Source organism: Carassius carassius, chromosome 5 (assembly GCF_963082965.1).
Source record: "Carassius carassius chromosome 5, fCarCar2.1, whole genome shotgun sequence".
NCBI classification, from domain to species: domain Eukaryota; kingdom Metazoa; phylum Chordata; class Actinopteri; order Cypriniformes; family Cyprinidae; genus Carassius; species Carassius carassius.
In genome coordinates, this window is record NC_081759.1 from 25326089 (window position 1) to 25353641 (window position 27553).

Genomic DNA, 27553 nt, shown 5'->3' on the forward strand with positions numbered 1-27553 from the left:
CAGAGCATTTACCCATCATAAAAAGTCATTACAATGGATGTGTAATATGCCATTTTATTTTAAGACAATTTAAAAAATAATAATTATATTTTGTGGTAAGGTTTTACGTATTACAGTTTTTCTCGATTGGTTTGGCTCATTTCTTGAAACCGAGATGACATTCTCAAAACCATAAGGTCATTTGGCCAAACAGTCTTACGGTTCTGCTCAACATTATAGCTCACTAGCAAAATCAAATATCTTTCCCCAAACTCTTCTTCCATGCTTCAAAAGCAGATTCCTTTCCCATATAAAAGGTCAGTACAGTCAAAATAGCACATATCCTTCTCAATTGCCTTGGCACATGTGCATTCATTTAGTGCTTTTGTCTAAATAACCTGGATGGTTTAGCACAAAACCATGGATCCCCTGCAAAAGCTCATATCTCTCCCAAAACAGTTTATCCATGTGTCAAAACTAAATATCCTTCTCATATAAATAGTCAATGCCCCCAAAATGCATTATACCTTTGGCATTGTTTAAGCACTGCAAGTCAAAATGCTTAGACGTTTTGTCACTGAGGCACAGGTCTAGCAAAAGAATACCACTATGAATAAAACTAAAAGATTTTACAGTAAAATCAGCCTCCAATAAACCACTCATACTCAAGGAAACTGTAAACATTTTTATTCGTACAAAGAAATGTTAACATTAGAGAACATACTGTGAAAAGAAAACATATACAGGATTCTGTAAATGTGAACAGTTATAAACAACAAAAAACAAAAAAAACTCTAGCCTACCATACTGTAAATAAAGTTTCAGAACTATAGTACAGTAATATTTTCAGTGGTCGCCATTGTCACCCTCTCTTTCCTGGCCACCATCCTCATCCTCCTGGCCATCGACGCGCTGCTCTCTGTTAGGCCATAAATTCTCATCCACATCGCAACGGATATTTTCTCTTGCGATGCAGCGAGGGAAGAAACGGCGTGAATGTCTCAACCATCCCCTACATTGATCCCCTGTGATGTCCTCACATGCAGCATCCATTGCATGCAGCAGGGCCCTCTGGTCTTGAGCCTGATGCTCATACACCCTCCACCTCCAAGCTGAAAAAAACTCCTCAATTGGATTTAGGAAAGGAGAGTAAGGTGGAAGAAACTCCATTAGCATCCGGGGATGGGTGGTGAACCAGGTTCTGATGCGTGGGCCACGGTGGAAGTTCACATTATCCCACACAATGACATAATGTGGTAGCTGAGGTCCTTCTTCACCTCTCTCATTTTCCGGGATCAGATCAGTATAAAGGTGGTCCAAAAAATTGAGGAGCTTTTGTGTATTGTAGGGCCCTAAACTGGGAATGTGTGTGGCCACACCTCTTTCTGATATAGCGGCACACATTGTTATATTTGCTCCTCGCTGGCCTGGGACATCCACAGTGGCTCGGTGGCCAATGATGTTACGGCCACGCCTTCGACCTTTGGCCAGGTTGAAGCCAGCTTCATCAATGAACACTAGGATGTGAGAGGTTTCGTTGCCTTCTAATGCCATTATTCTCTACAATAGAATAAAAATAAATCTAATCAGTCAAGTAGAGACAGATACTGCAGGGAGGATCTAAAGTACTGTAAAAAGAGGGAGTGAAAAACTGAAGACAATTTCTAGGCAAAATGCTCTAGTCACACAAAGCTGGATTCTGAAGGTAAAAAGGATAAAGCAAAACAAAAAAAAGTGGTAACCATGTCTTACTGTAATAGTGTTACAATGATAGACAACCAGTAGTTGACTTACATGCACATACTGGTACCGCAGCTCTTTCACTCTGTCAGAGTTTCTCTCAAATGGTACCCTGTAAATCTGTTTCATGGTCATCTGATGTTTCTTCAATACCCGGTCTATTGTGGAGATGCTGATAGAGTTTATATTTTGGAACATTACATTGTCTAGAAGGATTGCATTACGAATCTGTCTCAGTGTGATGGCATTATTTGCAATGACCATGTTGCATATTTCTCGTTCTTGTTGTTCATTTGGAAGTTTTCTTCTGCCACCCACTTGAGGCTGTCGTCCAATCCTAGACATACAAGTCAAAGGTCAACACTGTAAATTTGTTACAAAATGAGTTACCAATGTAATTGTACTGCTGTTTTATGGTACTAAAAGTGTGATGCACTGCACAGTGACTGGAATACTATTCACAGTATTTTCTCCATTTTTTTTTTTTTGTCATTTTTATAGTATCATATAACATCACATGAAGATATTACAGTACTCTAGGCCTACACACACACCAACACTGAATAGTTCAATAGAATAGTTCTGTACCTGTTTTCCCTGCGAAAGGTTTGGATGATGGAGGAGACTGTAGACCGAGGCACATTAGGCTGCACTCGGCGACCTGCCTCTGTCATTGTGAGGCGATGGTTTATAACGTGGTCAATAAGGGTGGCCCGGATTTCATCTGGGACATCATGGTGCCTCCGTGCTCCTCGGCCTCTTCCCCCTATTCCTCCACGCATTCTCACTCCTCCTCTTCCTCCTCTTCCTCGAGCAGGAAGTTGCTGTTGTACTTGGCGAGGTGCTTCCATGTTCACACTGCAAATGAAACTGGCCCCGGGCCAAGCTCTGTCTATATACTTTTGGCAGCAGTCATAATCATAGACAACACCTGTCAGGTAACTAAACAAACTGTTTGATTGGTCACCTGAGATGTGGGAAACTGCTCCTTCGTTAGTTCTAATTTCACCTGATTGATTGTCAAGTACTGTCATAAATTTATCAAATGTTCCAAGAAATTCTTTCATGGTATTATATCTTTGACTAATTTTGACAGTTGAACAGACAATTGTGCATATGATGACTTACACAATGAAACCATGCTGATATGTTTTGGAGAGAGTAACCATTTCACTGAAAAATCAACTAATCAGTTTAGATCAGCAAGATCTATTTATTTGGAAAATGTGCTAAATGTGGGCTCATTGTGCTAACTGTAGCTACTTGTACATAATCATTTGAAAAAAAGCACAGAGTCACTTGAGACATGTACTAAAGCATTTGCAATTTGATAAAACCAATGAAAAATGACATTCTGTTGTGAACAATTGCAAGGTGGTTTGGAGATTTGTCCATGTTATTTTGAGAATGTCATCTCGGTTTCAAGAAATGAGCCAAACCAATCGAGAAAAACTGTAATGGATATTCTTTATTATTTATTTATTTATTTTTCATATTTTACACTTCCTGATAATAACAGTAAAGTAAAGAATGTATGAAATAACAGAAACTGAGGTTTTAGTTTGTAGTGACCAAAACTGAAACAAAATTCATTGATATTAAAATAAAGATTTTATATTTTAGCCTCTTTATAGTCGCTATTCTTTGTAGAAAGGGGTGCTTTCCTTCCTTTCCAGTCCACAAATGTAGATAAATTAATAAAAAGGAATTTCTTACAACTAAAATAGTAGTAAAAATGCTGGTTGGTAAATAAATACAACCACAGTGTGTCTACAAAAATAATTTTACCATGGGAAAAAATACAAAACTTGTCACTGGGTTAGTAGCTTTTTCAGAAGGTAAACTTTTTTTTTACTTATTTACTCTTAAAGGCTGTATATTAGTACCATAAAGTACAGTATATATAATTACCGCAAGTGTTCATATTAGTACTTAAATGGTATATATTAGTACGTTTTGATAGATTATTGCCCCTGTGACATATTTTGTACCTTTTTCTGAGAGTGTACACATTTAAGCATTTAGATTCAATAAAGGTCAAGCCTGTCCAGATTTGTAGTTTAGACAAAATCTTTTTTTTCCTGTAGTTTATTTTCCAGTGGTCTAAAACACATGCACTGAACAGTGACTCACATAAAAATAAAATTGTAATGTGTCTGTGCTGGGGCTCTTTCCTGGAATATGTTTACTATGGTTTAATATATCCTTATCATGCAACACAGAAGAAACCAAACAGACTGTCCTTCTCTATATGGTTACTTAGTGGTGAGTGCTTCCTCCATTTGGTTGGGAAACAGTCCTTGGCCATTCAATTATCGACAAATATCCTGAAATGGATGGTGGAATTGACTTCTTAAAAAAGCAATTGATTTTTTGCACCACTGCTAGACACCCCGAATTGAAAAACTTTAGGATGGATTGCTTGACCCAAAAAAAAAACATAGTATACTATATCAAACCCCCCTAAACGGACCAGATGTTGTCCAGAGACAGAAATTCTCTAGTGCTTGTACATGCTTTATTTCATATAAAAGTTAGCCATCTAGTCAGATACTAGTCTGATACATACCAAAACATATATTATACATGTAATCGGTGATAACTATACAAATTGTTACAAGCAGTTTATTTTTTTCTACCTGATCTGATCTGTGAAAAATGTTTTTGCTGATGTATACTAATGTGTTTAGGTTGATTTTTTTTTTTAATGCAGTAACATTTTTTTTTTTTTTTTTGTGAAAAGTGTTTATTCCACATTACAGTAAGTGAAGTGTGCAGTATTTACTGCTATGTGTAAAAGAGCATATCTAAGTGTGCATCTTTGATTGCTCGGCTGTGGTGTTCTAAAAACTCCTATTCAAATGAGAAGATAAGTGTACGTGACTGAGAGCTGGAGGTCACTTAACTAAGCAGGCTCAGGGGAGATCGGATGGAGCTCTGTCTTTATGAGGCTGGCCAAGGTGATAAACAGGCCATGATATGAAGGGGGAGGGTGCTTTGATAAACTGGACCATTCGTGTTATTGCACTGCTTGCAGAGCCCAGCCAAGGGCTTTGACATGAAAACGGCCATCAGTCTCACTCCATCTCTCGGTCAAATCGATATTCACCTTCGTGAGGATTTATGACCGTGGTTTTGGCTTACTATAATAACAGTCAAACATGAAGACACACCAAGCTGCCTCTGCCAGTATGTTGTGTTGTGGTTTTGTTATTGACAAGCAAAATGTCCAAGAATGAGGATACTATAGCTGACCTCATCTAGCATCACTTCATTTAAGGTAAAGACCATGTCCTGTTTCTGCGCCAATTATTTATGAAATAATAATGATTATTTATACACTTATTAATAATAAATCATATAGTGTATCTACACTGTAAATCCCACTGAATTAACTCATTTAAATTAAGGAAACTAATTGCCTTGATTCATTCAAATTTAGTGAGTTCACTAAAAAGAATATTTCCAAAAGTACATTTGAACTCTACTCAATTATTTTATGCTCAATTATTTTATGCTATTGAAACTTGGGTGTAATGATTAAAATGACTTACATTAATAACATTGACTCTTATTTTATACATTTACCTACTAGCTAGCAGGCACACAGTGCTAATGCAACAAGACTATTGCTGCATCAATAAGTGCCAATGCTACTTACAAAGTAGTAGTTCATCTTGTCATGGCCCATCCTCGACCTACTCTACAGCACAATGGTAACCCTCAAAATCTCAAACATAACAGAAATCCTTTTAAATCCCAACACCAACAGATCTCTGCTTATATTAATCTTTTGGGGAAAAATGCATAAAATAGCATTTAATTTTAAGTTTTCCTCTCCTTACAGAATCTGAAGCAAAGCATGCTGGACACTAGAAATCTGCTGTAACTCATTCAGTTTGAGTTCATATAACTTTTTTTCTATTAAGTGCAATGAACTTTCGGTGACATTTGAGGAGATTGAACTCACTTAACATGATTATTTCGATAAAAAATGAATCAGTATTTAAATGATTTTGTTGAGCAAAATGATTCAGTAATTTATTCATAAAGACAGTTTGAGTATTATTTTTTTAATATATTTGAATCAGTGTTTTTAAACAAATCTGTTGAGTGAATGATAAAATTGCTTGCCAATTACCTGTTTTTTGTTGTTGTTGTTGTTGTTTTGTTTTTAGTTTTGGGGGGTTTTGGAGAAAAAAAAATACATTTAATTTAATACATTCGCAGGTGGATCTGTCAGAAGGAATGGAGACGGGCCAGTCCTTATCTCCTTCCTCATCTGCCAGATCCGGCGCCCAAGCCCTGGGTTCGGAAGCACGCTCGTCGGTTTCTTCCCCCCAGGGTGAGGGATCAGCTCTTCAACTCTCGTCCTCCGAGGAGGTCGATGTGGAGACTGTTGCTGGGGATTCGCCACCCCTGTCGCCCCAGTATGAGGAGCTTTTGGAGGTGGTCACGCGTGCAGTAGATAAATTAAAAATCGACTGGCCTGCTGAAAAACAGACTGAGCCGCAGAGAAGCAAATTAGACGAACGCTTTCTGCGGCCGAAGCAACCACCTCCACGTCGGAGCCTTCCGTATTTTCCCGATCTCCATGATGAGTTATCGAGATCGTGGAATCACCCGTATTTGACCCGCCTCTTTGGCCCTGATTCACTATATTATGGCAACGTGATGGGGCTGGGAGAGCGTGGTTATAGAGCGATGCCACGGGTTGAACAGACGCTCGCGGGCTATCTGTCACCCGGTTCGGCCTCGTCTCTAAAGGCTCCGACATTGCCCACTAAGCCGCTTAGAGTTACATCATCGCTAGTGGGCAAAGGTTATGTGGCAGCAGGTCAGGCTGGGGCGTGCCTTCATACTATGGCAGTCCTGCAAGCTTATCAGGCTGACCTGCTGAGAGATGTCGATGAGGGGGAGGGGATTAAGTCTGAAGATATTGAAGAACTCAGAAAGACCGCTGATCTCTCCCTCCGCGCCACTAAGGAGACCACTCGCGCAATTGGGCGGTCTATGGCAGCCTTAGTGGCCGCGGAGAGGCATTTGTGGCTGACCCTGTCAGAAATTAAAGAATGAGACAGGGTCTGCCTCCTGGACGCCCCGCTTCAAGCCTCGGGCCTGTCCGGCGACACAGTTAATACTGTCGTCGACAGGTTCCAGGAGGCGCACAAGCAGGCGGCGGCGTTCCAGAGTTTCCTCCCTCGTCACTCTCGTGGTGCATCTGGGCGGGAGATGACCATGCCACATACCGGCTCCTCACACCGGGAAGCGCAAAAGCAGAGCGTCGCCACTCGTGCTCCCCCACGTCGGGACCGAGGGCAACGACGCTCTGAGTCGGGGGCTTCTAGGGCGAAAACCGATTTAAGATCTGTCATCGAAGCCCGGAAGTCCTCGACGAATAGATCCTGACGCCAGGATCCAGAGGGTAGCCCCTGCTGGGGTAGAGCGCGGTTCACCTCATTACACGGTGCCCGTCTCACCTCAGTACCCTCAGGAGGTCGGTCTGCCAACCCTGCCAGAGCTTCAGGGCGCAGCGGCCTCCAGCGAGCGCCACCCCCAGTTACTTCCGCCCGTGAGCGTAGCGGAGCTGGGATGCTCGCCGCCCCTTCGGGGGCCTCTTACACCAGAGGTCAGTCTCGAGAGACTGATTCCCTTAGTAGATTATTTAGCAGCGTGGAAGCTACTGCCAAATGTATCTCAATGGGTCCTGCGTACAATAGAAAGAGGCTATTGCATTCAGTTCGGTCATCCACCACCGAAGTTCAACGGGGTTACACCGACTGTGGTCGGCCCCCAGCAGGCTCTGGTTATGGAACAAGAAGTGAATACCCTATTAAGGAAGGAGGCCATCGAGGTGGTCCCTCCTCTAGACAGGGAATCCGGATTTTACAGCCGGTATTTCATAGTTCCAAAGAAGGATGGGGGGTTGCGTCCGATCTTAGACTTGCGTCTCCTGAACCGCTCAGTTATGTCACTGAAGTTCAAGATGCTCACTGTCAACCAGGTTGTAGCTCAAATCAGATCCGAGGACTGGTTTGTCACAATAGATCTCAAAGACGCATACTTCCACATATCCATCCTGCCACAACACAGGAGGTTTCTGAGGTTCGCTTTCGGGGGCAAAGCTTATCAATATCGAGTACTTCCCTTTGGCCTCGCACTCTCACCCCGCACGTTCACGAAATGTATGGATGCGGCTCTGGTATCCCTCCGTATGCAGGGCATCCGCATTTTAAATTATATCGACGATTGGTTGATCCTAGCTGAATCAGAGCAGATGGCGGCTCGACATCGAGATGTCGTTCTCGCACACATGGGGGAGCTGGGTTTGAGACTAAACGCCAAGAAGAGTGTACTTTCTCCAGTTCAGAGAACCACCTATCTAGGCGTAGTGTGGAATTCGACCACGATGCAGGCACGCTTGTCTCCTGCTCGGATCGAGTCGATCCTCACATCAGTCGAGAGAGTCAAAGAAGGCCAGTCACTCACTGTCAAACAATTCCAGAGATTGTTAGGGCTGATGGCAGCTGCGTCCAACGTGATACCTTTTGGCCTGCTGTACATGAGACCCCTACAGTGGTGGCTCAAGTCCAAGGGCTTTTCCCCGAGGGGAAATCCACGTCGAGTTATCAAGGTCACGCGGCGGTGCCTTCGTGCCTTAGACATGTGGAGGAAACCTTGGTTCTTGAATCAGGGCCCGGTGCTGGGAGTTCCTTGTCGCCGTGTAACGCTAGCGACAGATGCGTCTCTCACTGGTTGGGGTGTGGTCATGAGCGGCCACCCTGCCCGCGGTCTGTGGAGTGGTCGCCATCTAACATGGCACATCAATTGCCTAGAGATACTAGCGGTCTATCGAGCATTGAAATATTTCCTCCCAGACCTGAGAGGTCACCATGTGTTGGTGCGCACCGACAACACATCAGTGGTCTCTTATATCAATCACCAGGGGGGTCTGCGTTCGCGCCCCTTGTACAAGCTGGCACACCAGATCCTTCTGTGGTCCCAGGGCAAACTCCTCTCGATCAGAGCAGCGTATATTCCTGGGAGATTGAATGTGGGAGCAGACATACTGTCGAGACAGGGGCCGAGGCCCGGGGAATGGATGCTTCACCCCGAGGTGGTGAAGCAGATATGGAGAGTATTTGGTACAGCCCAGGTGGACCTCTTTGCGACTCAGGAGACATCGCAATGTCCCCTCTGGTTCTCTCTAGTTCATCCAGCTCCTCTGGGACTGGACGCTATGGTACAGACCTGGCCGAGGCTTCGTCTGTACGCTTTTCCCCCTATCGCTCTGCTCCCGGGAGTTCTGGCGAGAGTACGCCGGGACGGGGCCCGTCTACTACTAGTAGCCCCGTTCTGGCCTGGCCGAGTATGGTTCTCAGATCTAGTCTCGCTCCTCGACGGCTCTCCGTGGGAGATACCGATCAGGACAGACCTACTCTCACAGGCGCAGGGCACGATAATTCACCCTCGCCCGGAGTTGTGGAAGCTGTGGGTGTGGCCCCTGAGGGGGCACAGCTGTTAGCAGCTGGTCTCTCAACCGAGGTTGTTGAGACCCTACTCCAATCCAGAGCTCCCTCTACGAGGAAACTGTACGCCCTGAAGTGGAAGCTCTTCACTTCATGGTGCAGAGACCGCCAGCTTGACCCAGCAGACTGCCCAGTTGGTACAGTTCTGGAGTTTTTACAAGCCAGGCTCTCTGCGGGGTTATCCCACTCCACCTTAAAGGTTTACGTGGCGGCCATAGCTGCTTTCCACGTCCCTTTCAATGGTCAGTCAGTGGGTAGACACCCCCTAGTTACACGTTTCCTCCGCGGTGCGCTGAGGCTGAGACCTCCAGTACGATCCCGTGTTCCCCCCTGGGATTTGGTTGTGGTTCTAGAGGCTCTTTGTAAAGCTCCATTCGAGCCAATACAAGATATCTCAGATAGACATCTGACACTTAAAACTGCCCTGTTACTGGCAATCACCTCACTAAAGAGAGTTGGAGATCTTCAGGCCCTTTCGGTGGCCCCTACCTACTTAGACTTTGCCCCTGGTATGGCCAAAGCATTCTTATACCCTCGAGCGGGTTACGTTCCGAAGGTTCCCTCTGTTACACCACAACCTATCGTACTGCAGGCCTTCTGTCCTCCTCCCTTTCGGGAGCCAGACCAAGAGAAGCTAAACTGTATGTGTCCAGTGCGAGCACTGGACGCATACGTCCACAGAGCTGTCCTGTGGAGAAAATCAGACCAATTGCTTGTTTGCTACGGTCCTTCTAACAAGGGTTCTCCTGCCACCAAGCAGACCCTTAGTCGTTGGATAGTCGAGGCTATCAACGTCTCCTATGAGTCCTCTGGTCTTCCCCCTCCTTTGGGTGCCAAGGCTCACTCTACTCGGAGTATGGCGGCCTCCAAGGCCTTCTCAGCAGGTGTGTCCCTCTTGGACATCTGCAACGCTGCGGGGTGGTCCACGCCCTCCACATTTGTCCGATTTTACGATTTTGACATGCGAGCCACGCCGGGCTCTTCTGTTCTCTCGTCTTAGCTGTGCTCTTTTGACTACACACTATGCAGGGTTTTGGAAGTCTGGCAGCGTGGGCACATCGTTCCCCAAAAGCGTTTCGACGCAGCTTGAGTTCCTGAAAAGGAACGTCTCAAGGTTACGTATGTAACCCTAGTTCCTTGAAGGAACGAGACGCTGCGTCGCAGAGCCATACTCCCGGCACCCCTGCCGGCGCTTGCTTCCCTACTCGAAGCTGAAGCCAGCTGCACGGCACGTGCTTTTATAGCTTCCTGGTCACTACGTCACCCCGCCCGTGACGTCACGCCTTTCCGATGGACTGATTGCACACGATATTCAGAGTCGGTCTCGTCAGGGACGTTCCCCAAAAGCGTTTCGACGCAGCGTCTCGTTCCTTCAAGGAACTAGGGTTACATACGTAACCTTGAGACGTTTCTCATTATCTCACTGAACTAACCTTATTCACTATAAGGAATAGTTCACCCATAATTGAGTTCAAGATGAGGATAACATTTTCAAACCTGAATAATGCATACTGAATTACACTTACAATATTTGAGAGCAACAAAATACTAAAATACTGATGGAGTGTACTGTTTTTTTTTATAGATTTATTTTATTTTAGGAGATTTACATGTATGTTTACTGAAAAAATCTGAAAAGTATTCATAAATGTCTGACACAAAGGTGGGTGTAAATAACAGAATTAATTTTTTGGGTGAAACATTCCTTTAAAATCCTGACAGTAATCCAGCAAACCCTTTAAATAATGTACCAATCAACCCTCAATTTGAAAACCCGAGGTTATATAATATTTTTACAAAGAAGTATAAAGGCAGTCTTTTTCCATGTGAACTCATGGATCATGCAGATATCACCTCCAAAGAGTGATATCTTCCACTAAGTGTGCTCAATAGTGCTTGATTCCTGTGCTCTAACTAAATAACTGAAATGATAGCACTAAGCTGCTTGAAACAAAAGAGTAAAAAGTGAATACATTTATAAGGTATATTAATTTAAAAGGGGATGTGTGCATGCCAAATGGTAAATTGTGAATGTCTTTAATCTTACCATAAAACATTTTGTCAGGTAACCTAAAAACGTCCTTCATGTGGGAACATCTAATTAAAGTGGTTTTATTCCTACTAAAAAAGGTAATTTAAAATGACTGAAACAACCTGGCAACAATAGCTTACACCAATATCAGATGAGGTAGAAAAAGTTTCTTTTAATAACAGCATCATATTTTCAGTGAGTAAAAGAACGTAAAGCGACATTGTCAAACCAGTAATTATTTCTCACTGCTTCCCAAAAATCTTGTTCTCTTTTTGAGGATAAACAAAACCACAAGCAAGGGGAGCTCACACTGAGTGCAGGGATGAATCAAGTCGAGTCAAGAGTTTCAAACTAGGTCAGAGAGCACACAAGGATTAAGCAAAACTAGAAGAAAGAACAGAAGCGGGAACTGTGGAACCTGGGTGAAAGTCCACGTGCCAATCCTGGTCAGGCAGTGTGAATGCTCCTATATGCACAGAAGCCAAAATAGCCACTTTACATCATTTCCTCCTTGGCACAAGCTTGTCTCATACTCCAGGCATGCACCAGTGTTTTCCCTGAGAGACGGTGACCTTGCCAACACATGTCAAATAGCAACTCTTGTCCTTTGGCAAATCCCTGTTTCCATTTCCCCAGAAACACACACTACGCTGAGGGGAAGACACAGCGTCGTCTCCCTGCAGTGCTCTGATTGGACAACCCGAGGCCACCACCTGGCTCAGACTACTGATAGAAACTCTGCCTGGTAAGCATGTTTTTAGTGTGTACACTACATATATAAAGCACCATAAATCAGTGCTAGCTGAATTATTCAGACCGTTCTATTAAATGTGAAGGCATCAACGCTGTATCTGCTCTTTATAAAATGAAAACAAATACTGACTCTCTCATGGAACATCGTCGAATAAATAAATAATCAAAATAAATAAGCATAAATAGAGAGAGAGAGAGAGAGAGAGAGAGAGAAAAAAAACGTACAATGATAGAACAAAGAGATGTTTGTGACTGCCAGGAGAATTTCAGTAGCATATGCAAATTCATAAGAAGCTGCATATGAAAAGTAATCATTAATAATGACCGGGATGAACAGTTGAGAGCTACTAACGGCAAGTGACAAGTGAAGTTCCAAAGTAGTTGAGGAGATAAGCACTCCCAGCGTCTGAATTCTTTATCATATTTTGGAGAAGGCTTGTTTTGAGTTTTTGATTTTCAAAAGCACAGCCTGGCACTGAGCAAAAACTCTGTTCAGCAACTTCTGTACTCTCTATTTTTGGATCTGACTTCAAGACTTCAAAGATTATCTTTAAATGAGTACAAAACTCAATCTTATCTTATTTTGAGCCAGATGCTTCACGAAATGCAATTTGGGCTTGTTAAATCAAACGTTTATCATATTATAACATATGATAACTTTGCACATAACAGTTAAAGCACATCACAACAGTGAGGATTTTTTTTCTACTTGCCAATAAAATTGAGACAGAGCTAAGATTCCCTGCTCTCTCAAAAAAAATAAGACCTTACATTTTTAAGTCATTGTTTAAGAATGATTTGGTGGTAGTTAAAATGTATAATCATTTATTTGCATTTACAATTTTATAATTATAATCTTAAATGTAAAGTTGTTAATATGCTTAAACATATTTGTTACACACTTTTCAAACACATAAATATTTTTATTTTATTACAAATATTATTAATTATAGAAAAAGTATGAGCAATTATAACAGGATAATCCAAGACTTCAAAAATAATGATGCCATAGCATTACTTGGTTTGCAATTTTCCTTAATGATGACATCAAGGCTATCACAAATCTTTTTTTTTTTCATTTCAGCAAAGCTTCATTTATGTCAGCCAACTAGATATTATTTGAAAAGTTTAAAAAGTTGACAAGCAAGAATCGCAGAGTAAATCAAATGCTTCAGTTTGTAACGGTCTATCCAGCTTATTAAAGAGGTCTTTGTAAGGTTGAGTCCCATGACTACTCTAGCCATTTCTTCAGTGTGTACAATCCAAAAATATACAATGCAGATTGTGAGTGTAGTAAGAAAACATATGGCAAGAAAATGAAAATACGGATTTGACAGATGACACCCACGCAGTAGTTTATGACTTCATCATTGTTCAGTTCGCAGGCCTTACAGAAACAACTCAACATTCATATCAGAGAAGCTCTGAATCTCCACTTCATCGCCTGTGTCTCAAAGCCTACACAGAGAGGAACCATCCGTGCCTTTGCGTTGCATGGCAACCTGCTCAGAACTGATGTAGTGATATATGGCCAGAGTTAAATAAAAGAAAGAGAGAGATCCAGCGAAAGGGAAAGATAAGGGCACAGGAAAACATGGACTCATCGACAAGATGGAAAAATGGAAAAGTGAAAATGTTTTCCATATGTTTATGTAACCAAATGATTGATGTCTTTTTTACCTGTAATATTTTGACAGGAAGCTTGATTTATTTATTTCTGATTTAGAGTTTTTTTTTTCTTTGTTTTTGTTTTCCAAGGCCAACAGCAGCTACAGTACAGTATATGTGCAATTCAATAAAAGACATCATCTTTTTTACTAACTTCAAAGCCTTTCTTTGTTTTCTTTGTTAAGACAAAGAAAATACTTAAGACAAGCCTGCTATTAGGAAGGTTCATTTAGTTATATTTTTCTTAAATATGTAACAAGAAGGGACAGAATACTGAATGTGCAACAGTTTAAAACTGGAGGTGAGGACATATCGGCAGGGCATCTTTAAAGACCTTAAATGCACAGATCAGCACAGGATGGTAATTCATGTCGAATGGTAGAGTGATTCATTAAAACACACCTTTGAAACGAGGAGGCACAGAGCACATGTCGATAAATACTCTCAAAGCTGGTGTAAAACCAAGGGTAAATTTGATTTGCCGTTTATGACCGGCATTAACCCAGTGCTCTGTAAATAAACTTTACAGCACAATTGGTTTTAATACTCCTGCCGTGCTTCTAAAAAATAGACTGCCACCATCAAAAAGTGGGGGAAAAGAGGCCTTTTAGCTTAGTTTGACTTTCGAGACAAGCCAATGACATTTTCTGTCTGATGTGATTACAGATGAATGGCAACTCTACAAGCCAAAAGTGCAGCTCCTAAATGTGATTCATTAGTGATGCATTCATCTATAAAGTGTGGTTCTAGCACATACTGTTCAAAAGTTTAGTAAATTTTTTAATTTTTAATTTTTTTGAGTAAGACATTTTTTAAAGTCTCTCATTCTCACCATTTTTCGAAAAACTACAAAAAAGAAAAATTAAAGAAAAAGAAGAAAAATCATTTTTTGAAAAATCATTATTAATGCTTTGACAGTATCTAAAATGTAAGCATTTTGTGTACAAACAACTTTAGAGACATACAAATGTCTACAAATCCCCCTAGATTAATTGAATAGGATATTAAACGAAAGGGTTTATTGTATTTAAATCAATGACACTATAATTTATTTAACAGTTTTCCAATTTTCATTCCTTTCTGTGAGATTTTTGATAGCAAATAAAGATCCTATAAAACAGTAAAATATAACTATATAAAATTATTTATAAATTGTAACATATATTATATATATGTACATATATATATATAAAATAACAAAATAACAAATTGCTAAGTATTTTTACATTTCTAAAGCTGTACATATGTAAATATGTGAAAATGTCCATGTTGCACATTTCAGTTTATATATCCACTTTTTTTCTCACTTTTTTAAAATACCAACGAATAATGAGATCAGGCTGGTTTTTGGCACTCACAATGTGCTTTCTTTCTTTCTCTCTTCTGATGTAAAGACATGCTGATGAAATTGCCAATAACCAGCCAGAAAGATGCACAATCTGATCTTGAAATAAAATTACGAGGGAGCAGACTAAAAGATCAAATGTGAGATAATCAAGGACTTGGGTTTTTCACAGATATGAGAAGCAGATGATGGAGGTAAAAAGTAATCCAATTAAGTAGCTCCCGAGAGGGAGGTCAGCACAGGATTTTATTAGGGTTCAGAACAGGTCATTAAGCATTTATAACATTTCGGAAATGCAATTAGATGACTACGAGGGACGTTTCTTTTGGTGTTTATCCTGTATCTTTTAACAGAATGACATGAGAAGCCCTTCAGTCTATGTAGCGAGGTGTTATGATGTTCTCAAGCTGCTGGGGTAGAAAGACACCCATGCACATCACGCTGCAGAGCCCAGTGATATGCAGTCTGTAGATTAGCAGCCCAGGGGTCACACTGATCTCCAGCAGCATGAGGAAAGGAACTGCTGTTACAGAGTTTCTGTAGGCTAAAGTGGTACAGGTTTGATTGAATATACTGCTAACCTGCTAATCTCTGACAGACACATGGACAACCTTTCTTCCTCAACATTTCTTCCTGGAGGATTTTATTGTTTTCATTCCTAAGAGGAAAAAACGGAGAAGCACACATACTTCAGAATATCTTCTTTTGTGTCCAGCAGACACATACAGCTACACTTTTTTTTTTTCAAATATATTTAAAAATACAAAAAAAAGATTAAAAAATAAATTTGCTAAAATACATTTATGTAAATATATTTTCTACCAATATATTATTTTATATAAATATAAATTTTAAATAAATAGATTTTATTTTATAGAAATTTATATTTTTTATATACAATTAAAGCATTTTAAAATATATATTTGAATCCTCTATACGTTTTAGTCCAAGGAACTGCATGTTCTTGCCCCACAAATACTTTTATTATTTTGGTTTATGAAGGATGAAACTAAATGTATCTCCTATTTCAAAGTGATATTTCATTGAGCTTCACAGTTTGCAACATATATTATATATTTCAAATATATTTAGGCAACAAGAAATACATTCTTTTTTCCATATGGGGATAAAATAAACTCTAATAGGCTAAGAACAACTAAAGTGGGGGAGTAAATGACTATCCCTTTAAGTAATGGGTTAATTTATTGGGTTAGCTATCCCTTTAAGTAATAATTTGAAACAAACATTTTGAAGTACTTGACAGATTTCAACTTAAATAAACATGCAAATCTTTTTCTGTTTGTTTTTTTTTATACGAAAGGCTGACTCAAACTCAAGCAAACTGTAATCCATTAAAGAACAGATATATTACATCAAAAGGCCACCAGCATGAAAATGGCATGGCATAAATCCAAAATAGCACACTGGCACTCTACACTTCCTCTCAGCCGAGGTATGCTAATTGCCTTCGTTGTAGCATTGTTTCGAGTGCTAGGTGAAGGATTTGCCTCTGAAAAAAATCTTTAATGTTCACTCTTCATCTGTCAAACCTATAAAAAGAGCAGGCCTGCCAGGCCCATTTACTGCTGCCAAAAATGATGCCTTGTTTCTGGCGTTTGGCATATTGCACCTGACAGGACCCAGGGCAAAGACCGAGAGCCAATTTCGGCTTCTTGGCAGGGCTGCCAGCGAGAGTTCAATGTGGCCTTGCTGAAAGGTGAAAGACTGTAATAAAGAAGATGTGAGGTTTTAATATTAATGTTAGCAAGGGTGAAAATGGAGACGTAGGATCAGGTATGAACAATTGAGAGGGCACTCAGAGAGGCTATGAAACGAGATGGCGGCGAGGCCTAGAGATTGGAGAACTGTTCGCCTGCTGGGTCTTGTGGCTCTGAGTGTGAGCTGAGTGCTGAGGTCTTATTGACTGATTGAAGATTGTGGGACTAGCAAAGTGTGCAAAAATGCCCACATACTTCAATAATCCAATATGATATAAATAAAATACAAAAATGTGTTTGAAATGGAAATGTGGTAAATTGGACATGTAGCTTAGGCCATTATGTAAGGCTGTTAACATGTATTAAAATAATGTTCTCGGTTCAGTACAAGTTTAGCAAGTTTTACTTGTGTGTTATTACTTGTGAAATATTTGTATTGTAAGTGTTTGTAAGTGTTCTCGATGGACCTAAACTTGAACTGAACCTGAACTATTTCTTTAACAAAACGATCAAATATGAATCTACGCTACCATCGCATAACCACTGAACGCTGTGCACTGCAGCACTGGAGTGATTCTGAGACGCTCTCTGATGCCTGCAATGCCCTTATGCTCAGAGTCTGAAGAAATCTTCCGCTATTGATTTCTTCTTTTTTTGCCTTACTTTGACACAGGCAGACCTCCTGAGGGGAGTTTCCTCATGCCCAGGTGCCCCCTGTAGCTTTCTCAGGTCATGAATCATTCAAGGCATCATCTGCTGAATAGAGACCCAAGGCAACTGCAGCGCAAACATACCACACGGGTTCGGAAGTGGGGTTGGCTCTGCTTTTAGGCACACAGAACAAATGTCTTAGAGGATATGTATGGTACAAATGCTTAAAAAAGACATGGCGTATCAGACTTTTGATCTTACACCCGAAACCACATTTTTTAAGGGAATATCTTTATAACTCCTGTCAAAAAAGGGATTTACAAAAACCAAAAATGCTTTTAGTAAAACTGAATTCCTTCAAAGAGAACCATGCAGGACGAAAAACATTCACACTAGGGCTGCACAATTTCTAATCGCGATTACAATTATGGATGCCACAATGTAATCGGTCAAAGAGCCAATTAATCATTTAAAGTCCACTTATGTTATTCTTTGTGCTTAAGATGCAGCTTGAGATTTTTGTACATGCTATCTTAAGGGTTTTTCCATTGTTTTAATTTTAGTTTTATTATAAGACTATAATATACATTCATATTTTTTTATGATTTTTGACACAATCGGGCAGGCCTAATTCACACAAACAATTTAGCCTCAAATAACCTAAGGTGGTTTTCTTGGCTGGTCTCTCAACCTGGCCAAGGTTGTGTTAAACTGGTCTATAGATGGTCGCCCAGCCTGGCCAAGCTGGTTTAGCCTACTGGTCTCCAGATGAAATTTTTTATATATTAATATACTCAAAAACTTCCCACATTGGAGATATATGCAAATATCATATGAAATCATTATTACTGGTACTATATTATAGCAATAAAACACATTTATATATAGCTATAAAAAAGACTTATTATATAGCTGAGATATCTTCATTTCAAAGCACTGAAATTCATGAATAGAAAAAAAAATTCTGCACTAAAACAATGAAACTATTAATATGACTTTTTTATATATTTTATATGTACACACTACCATTCTTTTTAATTTTCTTTCTTTTTTTCCGGCAAGGATGAATTAAACTGACAGAACTGACAGTAACCACTTCTACATAAAAACCAAAAAACCTAATATTTTTAAACTGATATGAAAAAGAAGAAAAAACATGGATAATAAAAAGAAAGGTTTCTTGAGCACCAAATCAGAATATTAGGTTGATTTCTTAAGGATCGTGTGACACTGAAGACTAAAGTAATGGCAGCTTTGTCATCACAGGAACAAATTACATTTTATAAGGTTTTATAACAGATAACATTCATTTTAAATGTTTAACTGATCTTTTTTTATTATTATTATTATTATTAATGCAGCCTGGGAGAGAACTGTGAGTGCATGGAAATGATAGGATGGCCTATAATTACAACTGATGATCAAACAATTGCACTTAAGTTCAAATTTTAGAAATGTTATTAGTACTAGTTAACAAAAGCCAACAAAGCCCATGAAACGGTCAGGCATTTGCCCAAAAGACAGATCTATAATTATGACAATGATTACATGAAAGTAATAAAACACACATATTTATGTTGCAGGTGTTTCCTTATGTTAAGACAGCCCTTGTGGGGCCTTTTAGCCATTATGACATGCCCTTTTAAAAGGGAGCAGCAGAAAACGCCTGTGACACTTCGGCATTGCATAAGCAATCAAAAAAGAAAAAGCCAAAAATACCACACTCCAAGATGTCACTGCCCAGAAGAGGCCTGTTGAAAATAAGCTCAACACCGTTGGCAGCCTCAAAAAAGATGCTCGCCCACACGCACACACACACACACACACACACACAGACTGCAACAGCTCTGTGCATGTGCAGGAATCCCCTCTCTGCCTCTCTTAGAGCTTGATGTAAATGGGCCTCTGGTGCGTTGATAATAATTAATGATAATAAGAGGAATGATGGATGACGTTGTTACTGCGCTAGCAGACACAGCAGAAAAGTTTTCTGCTTTTTTTTCTCCCTGTGACTTGTTCCTCTCCTCTCGGTATCCAAACTATCCATCCGCAATTTTATCTGTCAGGCCTCAGTTGCGCAAACAGGCTCCTCAGCACACCAGCCGCTCTGGATGGCCACAGGCAAAGCATCTGTCAGCCTCACTCTCTCGCTTTCGTCTCTCTCCATTTCTTTCGCCTGTCCTTGTCACCTTCTCAGCATTCATATTTACGCTCCCTCTTGCTTCCTCTTTCACTGTTTCAGAGTAAATATACAGTATGGCTCATAGACATCCTAATGAAAAATGTGACAGGAACTGGTTTTAACATAGGCTCATTGGAAAAACATGCCACTTCCAACATTTTCGCAAAAACAAATTAAATTAATTGAAAAAAAAAAAAAAAAAATTAATTGCAGTCTCATTGCAACTTATTATTCCTTTTAACACAAATTATGATTACAAGAGCAAATTATTGATTAATTAACACGTTTTTATGTGCTTCCTAGCAAAATACAATATTATGACCCCACATAACATTGACATTCACATTTTGGCATTCGCATTGTAACCAGCTCAATTAAAAAAAATTCGGCCTTTAGTAAACTTGCTCAGTAGCTCATCCTGTACAGCATTTCCCTTGAGATTGCCTTGCGAGTCTTGTGAAACATGAGTTACAATAAAAGGCAGCAAAGACTTGTAGAGGAAATCTAAAATGGCATAAATACTTCAGCAGTTTAACCTCATGTTTGCTTTTGTTTACACTATCAGTTAGGTTTAGGATATAGAGTTTATATCATTTTCAAATGCAAAAGACTTAAATGCAATAAAGTACAAGATTCAATGCAATAAAGCATTGCCAGAATCACATTCATCTGTTTTGAATAAAATTGAACACACTTTTAAAGCCATTCACAAGACATTTCACTTTAAAAGTGACACAAAATGTGCATCAAAGTTTGGATGGTGAGATGAGGGGAATTTCAGAATTTTTTCAGAAATGTCGCCACAAACATGTTTTGCCAATGAGCTTGGGTTGCCTGGTTCATATTCCTACTTCATTTAAGGATTAATTGACCCCAAAATTAAAATGTTGTCATTATTTACTTACTTGTGTTGTTCAAGCCTGCATGACTTTCCTTCTCAAATGGAAAACAAAAGCAGACATTTTAAAGAATGTTTTTGTTACATACAAAAAAAAAAGTCAACTTTTCAAAATGTCTTCTTAAAGAAGAAAGTGAGTCACACAGGTTTGGAAAGACATGAGAGTTGGTAAATGATTACTTTTTTTGGTGGGTAAACTATCACTTTAATAATCACACAAACTCCGTCATGTCCTTCTCTCTTATGCAGAGCAAAAGCAGGTGTTTTTTTCCCCACCAAGAGTAGCACAAGTTCCCAGAGGAAACTTTAGTTTGGCTGGTGCTGGATTACATGTGGATACACGCTCCTAATGGCCCAGATCTCTCCTAATTCCCATCAATCCTTCTCATCTAAAAACACAAAGAACTGAAAGAGAAATGACAAAAATCAAGCTTATGCGAATTGGAAATTCGGTATGCGCTGATTTTTCAGTACAACAGAAAGGCGATGCAGCTTGTTAACGATTTTCAATGTTTTTGTTTTCTCTCTAAGCCACTGAACTCAACACATTCTGTAATCAAGAACAGTCTTTCGAAATCGAAAAGAGAAGTTTCCTCTTCAGACGGTTCCGCTAATTAATGTTTGCTTGAGGATGAGAGAAATGTGTCGCGGTAACCTTTCACAGCAAGCCGCGTGAATTGGAGGTTATGGTGTCATGGGGAGTGAGAGTGTGATTATAAAAAAGAAGGCAGAAGAGATCCTGATGAGGGATAGAGAGCTATTTCCCCCTGGTAGCAGTTGGTGACTCAGTAAGGGAACGGATGTGCTGAGCCGAGTGCAATTAGCAAAGTGCCCCTAATGCCAAAATCGCACAGAGAAGAGCAGAGGATGACAGACCAGCCCTCTGGAGTAGAACACAAGCCTCGGTGTCGTGTACATCGCACCGTATGTCTCCTCATTCTAACAACAGAGAGGAGTATTGCTGGTTTAAATTGACTAAAGCTGCTGGATCAGAAGGTGGCACTCAAAACAAATGCAATCTGATAAGGCCATCCTCCTCTCTACTCAATATGTTTTATGTTGGTGTTATGCTCAAAATCATTAAGAATCACTTCAGCTGTAACTTGCACAAGTGCAGTCAGTGTCAGTTAATGGATGGCTTTATAATATATTTTGTTTTGACTGTTTTTGTGATCCTTAAAGTGAATCATGGCAAAGATAGTGTGGCAGTAATAAATGACAAACAGGGCATCTGATGCAAATATAATAAAGTCCAAGTCATAAAACTGTCATCTTCACCAATAGGCTAAGTCTGAGAACATATTTGGCTTCATCAATTACTTGCTGCATGTCCTCAGTCATACCAGGGAGTGTTTTTATCCTCTTATCCTGTGTGTGTGTGTGTGTGTGTGTGTGTGTGTGTGTGTGTGTGTGTGTGTGTGTGTGTGTGTGTGTGTGTGTGTGTGTGTGTGTGTGTGTGTGTGTGTGTGTGTGTGTGTGTGCGTGCGCACACAAACAGGAAAGAAGAAATGTGTCTTGAATTATCCCATGATGATGATTCATTCATAATGACTCATCCTTGCTAAATAGTATTGGAAAATATGAATTGGGGACCCTGGAGAATGTCTTGGTTTTAATTCCTGATTTTGTTCTGCACATTTTCAGCAAACAGCAGTCCACCGTGACTATAAGGTATGACAGCATTCCTACACATTTTCGATTTCAAACTTTACATATTCAGATGTTGCCTGTAACCTTTCAGTAGATTTCTAGATCATATTTAACATAAATAGTTTACTGTATACAGCAGTATTTTCAGTATTATATTTGGTATAAAGGACAGTGTCCTGTAAAATATTTGTACATATATTTGATACAAATATTTGAACATACAGAGCCCCTGAAATAAAAAAGAAAAAGAAAAATACAGACTTCTGCATGAACACAAGAAATGTTTTTGTGCCCTCGAGAAACTACTCATATGCACATGGGAATGTTTTGCATGCTTACGCATTACAGTTTCTAGTTTTATATAACCTATTTCCTTTGTGCATCACTGCCATCTTACTGCGAATAAAACGAGAGCATGGATTCACATGAATTAATTAAGATCTACTTGCTCAAAATGTGGCTTTCCTTATGGTAATACCTCTAAAGTCAAGAACTAATGTCCAATTTAACACATCCTCTGTGGGGGATGGAGAAAACATGACATGAAATGAGCTGATGGCATAACCCGGCTGTGTCCATTGTCCTATTTGCCAAGTTCAAGGGTCTATAAAAAAGACTGGTATTGTTAAAAAAAGTGTTCAAAACATGGCTTTCATTAGGGCACTATGTCATATTCCAAGGCCTTAGGTCTCTTTAACACATACTCTGCGGCCAAGAAACCACAGTGCGATGTGGGCTGATGGCTCAATACTGTAGGTGGCTCAGAGTGCATTGTCCTATATGCATATATTCTATTTAATGTTTCTTTTTTATTCGCACATAAAAGTCTGTATATATTTTTTGCTTTTTGTAAAAGTCCTTGAGGCTGCTATATGGTGCTAAGAATATCATGAGATGAAAACCAAAATGTTCATAACATGCATTTTCATAATTAAAAAGTTCACCTTGTATTCATTCAGTCATGTTTGACAATCACTAAAGAATCAATAAACGGCTGCCAGGAAAACACACTTCTTGCAAGATACATTTATTTTCATTGAATTCTTAATTTTCCATTCTAAAAATTAAATAAGGGCAAAAGTCAAAATAAGAAATGCTAATATTTTTTCATGCTCTGCCTTCTTTTTTCCTAAACACATACTGTAGGAACCCTGTTATGAGCAAAAAAAAATATCTACATTATGACGTCAATACAGTAACTTTTCTTCTGTTTTTGAATATTAAATGCAACAAATACCTTTATATTAAATATATATATATATATATATATATATATATATATATATAAATTCAAATTTATTACATTGGATACACCAGCGCAGTTGATCTTAAGTGTCAGATCAGGTAGAAATAGCTCCTTATCCCTTTAACAAGCCTCTCAACCAGTGGTGCACATTTTGAGTCATGATATCCTGTTGTACTGAACTTAACCTGATTAAAGCATCTCTACCATCTTTATGCTGTTAAACACACAACATATTAGTTATCACTGCAGTTTTCAAGAATATATACATTTCAAGATGGTTTTAACATAGGCGGTGAAAGCACTCACACTCACAGTTTCACTCACAGTGAAACACAAAATGTGTGACCATTTTCATACATCTTTCTCAGGCAATTATATTTGTATGCAACATCATTTCAAAGAGCTTGTTTTGTTTTTTGTCCAGCTGTGCCAATTAACAACTGCACATTGTGTTCTTACATTCAAGATTACTGCTGTTCTAACTATTTATCTGGCAAATCAAGAAGAATTTGATATTAAGAATTCATTACATAAAAGGCAACACACCTAAGGACATCATTCTCAATAAAGGGAGAAGCCACAAGGTTGCCCAAATCATAAGATCTTGAGGAACATAGAGAGAAGCTAGAAGGCTTCCATGTGTAAAAATCTCAAGAGTTCATCCAGGGCTTCATATTTTATTTATAAACATTTTTTTCCACATCTTCATCACTGACTGTAAAATTTTCCCACAGTTCGGATGCACACTTAACTCAACCATCCGAATAACGTTTTGACAGTGCTCAACAATTTAGACATCACAAAAGCAAACTTCCATTAGTTACTGGAGACTTTGAGATTAGCAGCTTGGTGCGGCGCATATTGAATTATGCGATGGCATCACATCAATCAGAGAGCAGTGACGCGCATTCATCGGACTGAGCAAAGTAATGAAGCCCTAAATCTCCTTGCGGGTTTGTTGTGGTGCCATTCATCTTGCAGTGTTTTAATTGATTTCGGACTTGCTTGTGAGTAAAGGTGATATATGCGTTACTGGATGGGGACAGCTGATGAAACCAATGTATGCACTGTGTTATGCAGAACTGTAAAGCAAGGAAGTGGATTCACGAAGAAGTAAGATTCATGTGTGAATCAATCTAAAAAAAAATTTCTTTTGTAAGTAGCTTTGGATAAAAGCATCTGCTAAATGCATAAATGTAAAACCCAGTAAGGAAATTCCCAAACCAAATTAGCTGGTTTGGCCAACCGACTGACATCACAACTAAGCTATTGGCTTCACAACAAGAATAAATCTTAATTGGTCATTCAACATATAAACTAAAGCTGCTGGTTCAGATGAGCCAGTGCTGCCTCAACAGCGGTTGTCATCCTTGTGTTAAAGTGAGTTCGACTCAATAATAACACGCCACCTACTTACACAGTAAATGTGAGTGTTAAGTAATGTACTACCACTTCCCTTCACGGGTCACATCTCAGCATAATGGGATCTCACAAGCATGCTTCGTTTTAACATAAAAGTCACTCTCATGCACAAAATACTAAAACGGATTGTTACACACAAACACACATTGTCCATAGATAGATAGATAGATAGATAGATAGATAGATAGATAGATAGATAGATAGATAGATAGATAGATAGATAGATAGATAGATAGATAGATAGATAGATAGATAGATAGATAGATAGATAGATAGATAGATTCTAATTATTTTGACCCAGAAAAATTTATGTATTGACTGTAACAGCTAAAAAAACAAGTATCAGATCAAACAGTCAAAATATTAAGAGTGTGTAAGAGCGACAGTCAGATTCCAGACTGAACAACAGAGACAGAGACAGAATCGGTAGGCTAGGAAACTCTTCTCTCACACACTGAGTCTCAGCCCAGCTCTTTGTCTACGTCTGTCACATTGAACTGTTTTCTTTGGTGTGCTCTGACTCGTTCTTCCACGATACTGGATGGTTCATTGGTCTTGCTCCTTTGTGCTAACCTCAGACCATCACTCCGTTCCTGCCGCTTGTCAATACTGTGATCAATGCGAGCGCACATCCAAGTCCTGTGACTGGCGTATCTCCTTGCAACGCATGATTTGGTGCCCTGTTAATCAAGTCATGTTTATGAATTGCTCATGAATTATGATTCTTGTCTCCAGTAAGTAAAGTAGACAAATAATAAAAAGTTATTCACAGGAGGAAAACAAAAACATGTTCCACTTTGTGTGTGTGTGTGTGTGTGTGTGTGTGTGTGTGTGTGTGTGTGTGTGTGTGTGTGTGTGTGTGTGTGTGTGTGTGTGTGTGTGTGTGTGTGTGTGTGTGTGTGTTAGAAGGTTCATAACACTTTTTCGACCACCTTGCAATCAAAAAAAAGAAAAAAAGAAAAGAAAATCAGATAAAAATTACAGGAATTGTAAGTTGATAAAAAATATATAATAATATAATAATAATAATTAATAACAACAACACATTTTACAGTGCTAAAAAAATCTAAACACAAGTTATTTTCGCCTGTATCTCTTTTCAAACAAACAACTGCACCTCGTAACGTTTCCAAAACGCACCAGCAGATATTAAATAATATAGCTACTATTTGGGTTTGTGTGCTGTTCGTAATCATATTATCATCCTCGTCTAACGGGATGGAGTAAAGAAAAGTAGAGCGCAAAAGACACGAAGACCACAGTGCCTGTTATTCCTAAGAACAGCAAGAGATGTGATGTCAGTGTCGGAGCTCAAGTAGAGCTGACACTAAAGCAAGCACAGCATCCATCAGATGCGCTTTCAGACACAGCAGCGCAGGTATTGTCTTGCTCTGGCAGCCAGATTAACTTCCTTATCGATGCGATCACAAACGCATCTCGAGACAGACAAGAAACAACTCGGCGCTCTTGCGCTATCAAGCGTTTGATGACTAGAGGTAAGTCTCGAGACTTACACGCTAACATTAAAAAGCAATAACTGGATAATTGGCCAGCATATTTCCCGAAGGCAACTGATTCCGATATGGGAATCACGCTGTACTAAAACTGATTATTGGCTACAATAGAATAAAACTGAGTTAAAACGATATAGGCCAACGTACACTTAGGATACAAGGCAATAAAGTGTGGAACGTGATACATAATTACTTTGCTCTCAGTTTAGCCCGAGATTATGACAGAAGCATAAAGCATCCACTTCTCGCGCGAAGCTCCTCAAGAATGTGCCACACTGTCCGTGCTTTATTCTCGGGGATGTGCCTAGGACAACACTAAAACACAAATAAGACAACAGCGCAAAGAAGCAAGGTATTCCACCTGCTGTGTGGCCAAAGTGCACTAGCATTAAACGCGATATAGGCTATGGCCGAGCCATTGAGTGAAGTAGTTCAGCACCAGCACAAAGGACAGCTCCACTGCATCAAGATAGAGATCTCACTTCAAGCCTCACTGAGCGACTCACCTCCGAGAGAGAAGAGCAAGGTGTAAACAAGCAACAGGATCTCCAGGCGGCCCATCCCCGACCTAAACCCTTCCAGCCACCACATCGTGATAAACTGACTGTTTACGCCCCGACGGCACGGACGCGATTTTTATATCGCTCCGCTTGTCCACATTTTCAGCTCTTGCAACGGACCAGCTGTTCGCGCATGACGTAATAGTGAAGAGGCTATTCCCAGAAAGCCCCGCCTCTTCTCTGCTGTGATTGGAGATTCGCCACACATCCATTCAATTGATTGGCGGATGGGAAGGTCAGTGAAACGGACTGGCGTCTCGCTCTGTCCTGGTAGGAGACATGAGTGGTTTGTCCGACAAATGAACACCATTTCAAGTTTACTTCCTCAAGAACCAAGTTAACAGCGACGGTGTTCCGTGCCTTTAAGTCTCAATCATTGGTTTTTTTTTTTTTTTTTTTGGAACTGAATACATCAGCTAATGCACTGAAGACCTCTCCTTTTATTACCTGAATTGTCACTATAGCGTGGTTTATTTTTATGACTTTGGAGGTAAACAGAAAATAAATACTATTTTGTAGTATTTAAATATGGTTACATTTAAGGTAACATTCGTTAGATTTCGCAGACCCTTTCGCTCAGTCGAAGACGGAGGCCAATGCTGCCATCTATTGGCCGCTGACTGATATCTCAGTAAGGAAACTGATAATTATATTACAGTTTTTTAC

At 39.8% G+C, this 27553-nt stretch overlaps 1 protein-coding gene across 1 annotated transcript in view; it reads right to left on the reverse strand.

Moving 5' to 3' along the window:
• LOC132141057 (transmembrane protein 8B-like) overlaps positions 1-26997 on the reverse strand; it is a 153678-nt gene extending 126681 nt beyond the window's left edge. The window contains exon 1 of the mRNA XM_059550220.1: positions 26834-26997. Within this exon, the coding sequence (XP_059406203.1) occupies positions 26834-26918 (85 nt within the window). The 5' untranslated portion in view covers positions 26919-26997. The remainder of the gene's footprint in view (positions 1-26833) is intronic.
• Between the last annotated feature and the right edge of the window lie 556 nt (positions 26998-27553).